This window comes from Vombatus ursinus, unplaced genomic scaffold (assembly GCF_900497805.2).
Source record: "Vombatus ursinus unplaced genomic scaffold, bare-nosed wombat genome assembly UNPS02014811.1, whole genome shotgun sequence".
Lineage (NCBI taxonomy): Eukaryota > Metazoa > Chordata > Mammalia > Diprotodontia > Vombatidae > Vombatus > Vombatus ursinus.
Window position 1 is genome coordinate 8441508 of NW_020954589.1, and position 9493 is coordinate 8451000.

The following is a 9493-nucleotide window of genomic DNA, read 5'->3' on the forward strand; positions in this document are numbered from 1 at the left end:
CCATCACCTGAAAAAGGTCAAAAACCTGGATTGGCCAATCAGAAAAGGACATTTTGGCCCACTCTGAATTAACATATCATAACTCTTTGCATGTTCTCTGAGTGAACCCCAAATTCTTGCTGTGTCAGCAACCACAAGGCCTGATGAAGATGACTAGGAACATTCTCCTATTTGATATGATAAGGACCAGGCACCTTAAACCAGACACTATCTTGATTAATGGGCACATGCATGTCCGTCTACTTTGAGAGAAATAAATGTGCGCATACAAACTAATTTGGCCTGTCTTTCTTAGAATGAACTCTGGCAGGTTGACAATTTCTATTAAGCTTAAAAATTGAAATCCACAGGTCTCTCCTCCAGCTGAGCCAATCTCCTCTGCATTCCAAAATGCTCACTGCCCCCCAGTCCATGCTCATGCACAGTCCTTCCCACCTGGAATGTCCCTCTCCCTTTCATCCCAAGACTCAAGCTTAACCCTTCCCGGACAGGCTTGTTTTCTTAGGAGAATGGTGTGAGACAACCTCTGGCTAGAACAAAGGCAGAATAAGTTCCTCCACTCCCTCAACCCTCTCCAAGGAACCTTCCAAGACTCCAGGTTATATGCTCCTATATCGTGTTCATTGCTGACAAAGACCACACACCTCATGATCCACTGTCTTTATTTTAACTCCATCTGTTGCTCAAGGAGGGGGTCTCTAGGGTCTCTCTTGGCAGCCCCTCCATCTGTGCCAGTCCAGAAACAACAGCACTCCCAGGGTGAGGAGCACCAGTCCAGCCAGGCCCATTCGAATGAGGTTGCCTATAGTATAGTCCTGGGGAGTGGAACCTGGAGGGATAGACAGGACTACTCAGATCAGTGAGTTTAACTTAATCAGACTAGGGAAGCTGAGAAGCTAGCTAGATGAATCCCTGAGGAGACATAGGCTGGGATAAAGAGAAGGGTGAATTTCTAGCTCTGTTTAATAACTTTTTTAAAAAAGAGAAGATAGGATACCTGGATATTCAAAAAGTATTGTGAGCTAGAAAGGGTGACAAGTTCCCCAAAAAATTATAGGCTAGGATACCTGGCTACAGGAGTTGGGGAGGGGTAAGAGCAGATAGAGGTTAAGATGCCAAGATACTGAAAGAGGTCCAAGGCCAGGGGATGAGATGCTAGGGTCCCTGAGAAGTTTATGGGACAGTATAGTTGGCTTCATGACAGGGTTAAAAGGACAGCACCCGAGTTCCTGGGTCCCCTCACCTGACCAGGTGATGATCAAAGGATCACTCCTCTCAGATAGGATGTATGGAGCAAAAGGTGTATGATAGTAGCAGCTATAGGTGCCAGGAGCCATGGAGTCCTGAAGGGGAAAGTCAGCCCATGGCTGGGCAGAGCTTAGGTACTGTAAGGGCCCTGGGAAACCCACGCGATAAAGAGCAAAGCTCATTCCCCCTAGTGGACCCTGGCAGCGCAGACTCACATTTCTGCCTGCTACCACCACAGGACTTGGCACCGCCACAAGCCAGGGCTTGGGTAACATGTCTGTAGAAGGAAAAGGAGAAAGCTCAGGCCCCCCCCTCCACCCTTGCCCCTCTGTTCCTGTGACGCTCCAGCGCTGCACCCAGCACCCCCAGTTTGATTTTCTTTCTCTTCCATGTCATGTCCCAATGTGGGGTAAGAGAAAAAAAGCCCTGACCTAGGATTGAGGCTCCAGTCCCACCACTGTCCCTGACCTGCTGGGTGACTTCAATCAAATGCCTTTCCCTTTCTTGGGACTCGATTTCTTCAATAAGGGGGTTAAACTGAATCTCAAAGACCTTCCAACTTGAACATTTGTGACTCCACTATTCCATGTATGTCTCTGTCTTAGACTCTGATATTTTTGCTGTCTTGCTGTTTTTCTGAGCCTCAATTTACCCATTAAACAGATGACAGAGTTGGGCCCTTCCAATTCTGAACTTCTCATGTTTTAATTAGTAACAGAAGCCCCTCTATATGTGAAATCCCTTCTTTCCCATATTAGTCCTTTAAAATACTTGGGAATATCAATTATTGTCATCCTCCACCACCACAGTCTCCACACACCTCTTCTGCATCCTACACTTTTCCCATATCTTCAACTGCTTCTCTTGTGGCTTGGTTTTCTGCCCTAGCTGGTCACCTCCTTCTAGACATATCTCAGCTTGACTATGTCCATGCTGGGATTGAAATGTGGGTCTTCTCATCCCCAGGCAGGTCAGAGCTCTTCCTGAACCCTTCCTACAATATGCCCCCCCCTCAGGCTAGACACAACCCTCCACATGTGGTCTGGCCAAGGCAAAAGCTCAGTTTTCTTTACAGTAAAATAGAGTTGTGATCATTTACAAGGGTCCTTTCATATTCTGTCATTTCTTCTCCCTCCACTCACCTTTGTACTCTTCTTGCTAGGTCCCTGAATCTCCCTTCCCATTCCCCTGCCTCACCTGTCACCCACACCTCCAGGGAGTCACTTGGCTGAGACCAAGCATAGTAAGAGGCATGGGTCTGGTAGCAGCAGCTGTAACTGCCCCCATGAGAAGGGGTCACCCTTTCAAAGAAGAACTCAGCTCCCTCCTCTGAGGATTCTTGGATCTGGACTGGATGGGCCTCTCCCACTTTGTACAAGATGAATCTCGCAGCTGGAATTGACACTCTGCACCACAGAGTCATGTTCCCCCCTGGGGTCAATACAGGTCCTGGTCTAGCACTGAGTGTGGGTTTGAGGTAAGTGATCTCTCCTAGGAAAGAAAAGAATTTGGATGAATGCCATCAGTGATCCCCAGTCCCTTAGGACTCAGAGAGCTTGGGTTTGGAGTGATGTGACCTCTTTACACCTCAATTTCCCCATTTGTAAAGTGGATAAAATGGAATCAATTATCTCTATGTCCCATTTTTGTTCTGTCTATGATTTTTAGGGACCGAGTGTTGGGGAGGGAATAGGGATAGATTCCAATGAGGTAAGGGCAAGAAATGGGGGATAGGATCCAGGCACAAGCTGAATGCCTGGTTCCTAAAAGGTTTAAGAGACCAAAAACAGAAAGGATTCAAGGGTAAGTAGGGAAGAAAGAGAGGAGGAGGGAAGGATAAATGCAGTTACTCACCAGGTGGTGTGCCAGCCATGTGACCCATATGCCCTACAATGACAGCGAGTAGAGGTCAGCACCCAATTTGCCTTCCATCAGATTGGCCCCCTCATGGAGCCAGGCATCTGTTAGTCCCCACCCCTAAATGATCTAAGTGTTTGTCTCACAACCTGAAACCCTCTAATGGATGTCTCTGGTATCTGGACCCTCAGTTCATACTCCCTCAGATGCCCAGATATCCATCCTTCCAACCCTCTAATTGGAGACCCAGCTATCCTAGTTCCTTCTTCCTTCACTCACTGGTGAGTAGAGGGGGCAGTAGGAATTAAGAGGAGGTCTGGATGGACTCACAGAGGCTCAGTAGCAGGAGAGGGGAGAAAAGCAGGTTCATGGTTGTTGGCTGGAAATAACTGAACAGACAGATGTTGCATAGGCAGGGAAAGGCCCCTTGATGACCCCTCCCTTCCCATCCCCCAGGAAATGAGCCATTGGAAACACAGAGCCATAGCCTGGCCTGGCCCAGTTTTCCTATGGGCTGATGTCCTGGGAGCTTAGATATCATCTCATAAAACCCCTTCATTTTTCAAAGGAGGAACTTCAGCCTCAGAGAGAGGGAAAAACTTGCTCAAGGTTACACAAAGATAAGAAGGGGAAGAATCATGGCATTTCAGACTTAGGAGGGACAACAGTGGCCATTTAGTCTGGTCCATACCTGAAAAATACTTCTCTTTAGAATGGGCAAGAGGTCATCTAGCCTTTGCCAGAAGACCACAAATGGGAGAAATCTATTGTTTCCTGAGAGAGCCTTTCCATTTTGGGAAAGCTAACAGTTGTAAGGAAATGTTCCTGATGACGAACCTCAATTGGTCTCTTCACCTTCCATATCCTGCTCTTAGTTCTGCTCCCTGGAGCCAAACAGAACAATATCTATCCCATGTGCTCTGGGCCACTGGTTCAGACTCAGGATTGCAATGAATTGAGACATGTGTAGATCATAGAACAATTAACAAAAGGAAATTTGCACAGTAATAGCAATTTCTCAGCCATGCAGAGATAAGTTCAAACAACACAGTAAGATTTTCTCCCAGTTCCCACAACTGAATCAGTTTTTCTCAGAGGATAGAATTTGGACTAGACACATAATTGAATAGAAAGGGAACTGAGCTACCTCCAGAACTGAGTCATAAGATGGAGACAGTGTGTTTCACTCCTTTCTCACAATTAACCACTTTCTGTCCTAATCACCTTGATTCCCTCACATATACACAAATGCACATACACATATGCAAACATACACACATATAGTCATATAATAATGCACATACACTCACACATGACCTCAATGCACATATACACATTGACCCACAGATACATATCACCCATACACATGTGCCCACACATACATACACACACTACAAAAATGATCCCCTGGAATACTCAAAATCCAAAGACTCAGGCTTTGCATGACATCCCCCACAGAAGAACAGATTCTGAGATCTGGATGATCTCCCCGTGCTGGGGATGGACCATATGAGGGTCAGGTTCAAGGCATCTCAAGATGAAAAGCAGTGATGATGAGCAGAAGTCTCATCAGGAACATCAGGGCCATGGTGCCAACAGTAACTAGAATTTGTGGCATTTAGATAGCGCTCCAGGGTTTGCAAAGAATATGATTTATATTGCCTCATTTTATCCTCACAACAACCTAGGAGAGATGGTGCTATTCTTATCCCCATTTTACAAATGAGGAGATTGAGTGTGATAAAGTGACTTACCCAGGGTCACACGACTAGTTAGTGTCTGAGGCAGGATTCAAACTCAAGTGTTCCTGACTCCAAGTCCAGCACTCTATACATTTCCTGGCACTTCCAGCACAATAACATGCACTTATCACATTTCAGGATCATTTCTAGTAAGACAGTCATGGTGCTAAGAAAAGATGGTGCCCTTACTTACAACCTAGACCAGGGCCTGATTTGCTACCAAAATTAGCCCCATCTCATAATCCCTTTGGTGATCTCTGGCCAGAACTTGTCCCCACCCCTAAAAGTCCCAACATTGGATTGATGCTAAATCTTGACCCCTTTACAAGTCTTTCTGAGGTACTCACCCCTTCTTCTATGAGACCTGGATAAAGATTCTCCCTCATCTTCAATCAGAGACTCAGGATGGATACCAGGTTATCTGAGAAAATTTGACACAAGACTCAAGAGAAGCACAAAAAGGTAAAAGTGAAAGAGAAATCATAAGGGCCTTAATAAAGTCAAACTGTTTACATTCCTCTATAAGAAGATGATACAAACTCCTAAGAACTTTATCAGTATTTGAATAGTTAGAGTCTATAAAGACAAAGGGCATGGATATGAGTCCATTATGTTGCAATGATCTAAAAAAAAAAATGAAAAGGTGAAAAAGAGGGATGCATTAGGAGAAGGGGGAAAAGAGAAGTAGAATAGTGAAAATTTTTCTCACATAAAAGATGCTTGCAAGGAAGAGCTTTTACAGTGGAGAGGAAGATGGAGAAGGGGAGGAACGGGCAATGCTTGAACCTCATTCACATCTAAATTGGTTCAAAGAGGGAAAACTATGTGTACACACTCAATTTGGTGTAGAAATCTAACTTATCCAACAAGGAAGTAGGAGGAAAAGGAGATAAGAGAGAGGGTTTGGGAGTGACAAAAGAGAAGGTGGATAAAAGAAGGCAGTGGTCATAAGCAAAACAGACAAAAAAAAAGGCAGGAGTGATGATCTCAGATGAAGCAAAAGCAAACATAGACCTTATTAAAAGAGATAATCAGGAAAACTACATTTTGCTAAAAGATATCATAGAGAATCAAGTAATATCAAAAAAAATTTACAGCAAGTTACTTTGATAAAGTTCTCATTATTCAAATATACAGGAAAAAGATATAGGGAACTGAGTCAAATGAGAGCCATTTTTCCAATTGATAAATGGTCAAAAATATGAACAGGCAGTTTTCACAAGAAGAAATCAAAGCTATCTATAGTCATATGAAAAAATGCTCTAAACCATTAATGATTAGAGAGATGCAAATTAAAACAGCTCTGAGGTACCATCTCACACCTATCAGAAATGACAAATGATGGGGAGGATGAGAGAAAATAGGTACACTAATGAACCATTGGAGGAGCTGGTACAACCATTCTGGAAAATAATTTGAAACTATGTGGAAAGGACTATAAAAGTGCATACTCTTTGATTCAGCAATACCACTACTAGGTCTGTACCTCAAAGAGATCAAAGGAAAAGGAAAAGGACCTGTATGTACAAATGTATTTGAGCAGTTCTATTTGTAGTGGCAAAGAATTGGAAATTGAGGGGATGCACATCAAAGGGGGAATGGCTGAACATGTTATGGCATATGATTGTGATGGAGTAATATTGTGCTATAAGAAATGACAAGGGGGTAGTTTCAGAAAAAAACATGGGAAGACTTATATGAACAGAACACATACATGCAAAAGGAAATGAGTAGAAACAGGAGATTATTATGTACAGTAACAGCAGTACTGTAATGATGATCAACTGTGAAAGATTTAGCTACTCTAATCAATTGATCCAAGTCAATTCCAAAGGATTCATGATGAAAAAAAAAAAATGCTATCCACCTCCAGAGAGAGAACCAATGAACTTTGAGCACAGATTGAAGTATAATTTTCTCATTTATTTGTCTTGCTTGGGTTTTGTTTTGTTTTGTTTTTGCAATATGGCTAATACAGAAATATGTCTTGTATGATTTTCCATATTGCTTGTCTTCCAAGGGGAAAGGGAGAGAATTTGGAACTCAAAACTTTACAAAAAGAATGCTAAAAATAAATAAATAATTTTTAAAACACATCTTTTATGTGAGTATGTATATCTGTTTAAAAAAATATAGAGCACATCCCAAAATTCTACCCTTTATTTCCCCAAGGTCTCCTTGGGAAGGTATTGTCCAAATCATGGAGGTAGCTCAAGGCCTGAGTGATTCCAGACAGGTGATAAAATAAGAAAGTACCTAAAAACAGCCTGACCTCACTGAATGAGTCTTGGGGGTGAGATCCAAGAAACTGCTGGATTGGAAAACCCTGCCTCTCTTCCTAGGCAGCTGGTAGTACAGTGAATAAAGAACTGGGCACAGAGCCCCTAAGACCTGGGCTTTCACAAGTCACTGAACCTCCCTCTGTCTCAGCTATCTCAACTGTAAAACAGAGACAATAATTGCACCTACCCAACAAAGTTGTTGTGAGGATCAAACAAGATAAATTTTGTGTTTGTTTGTTTTTTTAATTTTTAAGAGCACTTTGCACAGAGCCTGGCATATATTACGCGCTATATAAATGCTTACTCTTTTCCTCTCCCTAGGCATCTATTTGTGGAACTTGGTTCTGGGAGGAAAAGTCTGGTAATCAGAAGCATAATAACAAAACTGTTGTTTTGAAACTGATATTTCAAGAGTCTATTCCAGCATTAGTCCAAGATCTCTCTTCTAACCACTTATTCTTGGGTGGATAGCAATCATGGAGTTGACCACTAGATGCTGTACTTGAAGCAATGTGGAAGGACAACAAAACAACCCTTCAAATATTTGAAAACATCCATCATGGGCCTTCTCAGTGTTTTCTTCTAAACATTTCTTTCAAACAGGCCTTGGAATGAACTCAATGCCCTTCACCATGCCAGTCACCCTTGGCTCGATAATTTCCAATGTATATATGTCCTTGCTAAATGTGGTGTCTAGAATTAGATGTAGTAAGACAGATGTGGTCTGGCCAGGGCAGAGGACAACAGAATCATCCCTCCCCCCTTTCCAAATGCTTTGTCCCTGTGAACACAGCCCAAGTTTGCCTCAGCTTTTCTGGTTGTCCTAGCACACAACTGTCTCACATTAATCTGGAAGTCAGTTCCAGATATTTTTTTCAGATGAACTGTTATCCAGATTGGGCTCCCCATCTCATAGACTTGTAAAATAAAAGGAAAGTAAAAGTAAAAATAAAAACCCACATGTTTTAGCCAGTCAAGACGGTTTTGAATTCTAAATCTGTCATCTGCAGTATTAATTATCCCTCCCAGTCATGTCATCCACAAATTTGATAACATGTTGTTGATAATGATACATGTTGGTTTTCCTACTAGAATGTAAACTCCCTGAGGGAAAAGGCTCAATATTTCAGCTTTTGATCAACCTAAAAACATACATTATCTAGGAATGAATGTCGTATTTGATAAAAAATACTGGGAAAAGTAGACATAAGTCTAGCAGAAATAAGTCTTAGAACACCAGCTTACACCATATTGCACAGTAAGTTCAAAATGGACTGACCTGAATACTAAAGATCATATCATTTTTTTAGTTGAGGGTGAGAGAGATTATCTTTGTTTCAAAGACCTGGGTAAGAGATGAAATCTTGACCAAACAAGGGATAGAGGCAATTTCAAGACAAAATTGACCATTTTGACTGCATGAAACTGAAAAACTTCTGCACAAGCAAAAGTAATGCATAAAGGATAAGAAGGGAAGCATTGTTTGGTCCCACTACTGGTACCTTCCCTTCTGTCTCTGGAAGCAGAGGCCCAATAATCCCCTTTCAGAGATAGGACCTTTGTTTGAACAGAGATCGAAACAGTAGATTTTCTTTGACCTGCAGAGGGCACAAAATTCAAACAATTGTCCGCTAACGTAGCCTTTAAACATGGCAAGACTCAGTGTAAGGTTTCCCAGCTTATCCCTCATCTTACCCTGGCGCAGGACAAGAAAGATCAAGAATTCAAACTTGTGCTTTCTCTCGGGAATGGAAGTTCGGTAAAGTCATTAGCTGGAAGGCATCCACCTCCTTCTCCCTACCTCCCACCCTCCTTCATCTAACTGAAAAGCCTCCCTCTTCTAACAGGAAAAGGCAGCAAAGAGGCGAAGTGAATTCGAGAGGAAAGCACAGTGCCCTTGGAGGAAGGAGACCTTAGATCATTGCTATGTGACCTCGAGCAGGTTACTTCCTTTCTCGGAGCCTCAGTTCCTTAATCAGTAAAACAAGATCTAGCAGGCTGTGATTCTGTGGGTGAAGCAGGGTAGGGAAATAAAGAAAATCAGAAAGGAGGGGAGGAGAGAGGGAAACAGCAGGAGAAAGAGGTGCTTTCTAGAAAGATGAAGGAATCTCGGGGTAAAGCGATATTATAGACCTCACAGCCCGCAGCCCAGGTCTTTGACAAACTCCTTGATTTGTACATTTTGTCCCAGAAGATACCAAGTCCAGGAGAAGTGGGAGAATGGAAGCAGGGAGGGTGGGAAGGGGGCTGGATAAAGAAACATTAGACTTACTAGCTGTGGGACCCTGGGCAAGCCACTTAACCCCGAGAGAAAGAGAGAAAGAAAGAAAGAAAGAAAGAAAGAAAGAAAGAAAGAAAGAAAGA

At 42.8% G+C, this 9493-nt stretch overlaps 1 protein-coding gene across 1 annotated transcript; it reads right to left on the bottom strand.

The window, feature by feature from the left end:
- Positions 1-698: 698 nt before the first annotated feature.
- Positions 699-8894, bottom strand: LOC114053587 (osteoclast-associated immunoglobulin-like receptor). Its single transcript, XM_027876681.1, has 6 exons — positions 8825-8894; positions 5195-5268; positions 3103-3135; positions 2446-2739; positions 1244-1525; positions 699-829 (listed from the first exon to the last, which is right to left on the bottom strand). Exons 3-6 carry the CDS (start codon positions 3128-3130, stop codon positions 699-701), a joined length of 735 nt encoding a protein of 244 aa, XP_027732482.1. The 5' UTR covers positions 3131-3135; positions 5195-5268; positions 8825-8894.
- Positions 8895-9493: the final 599 nt, after the last annotated feature.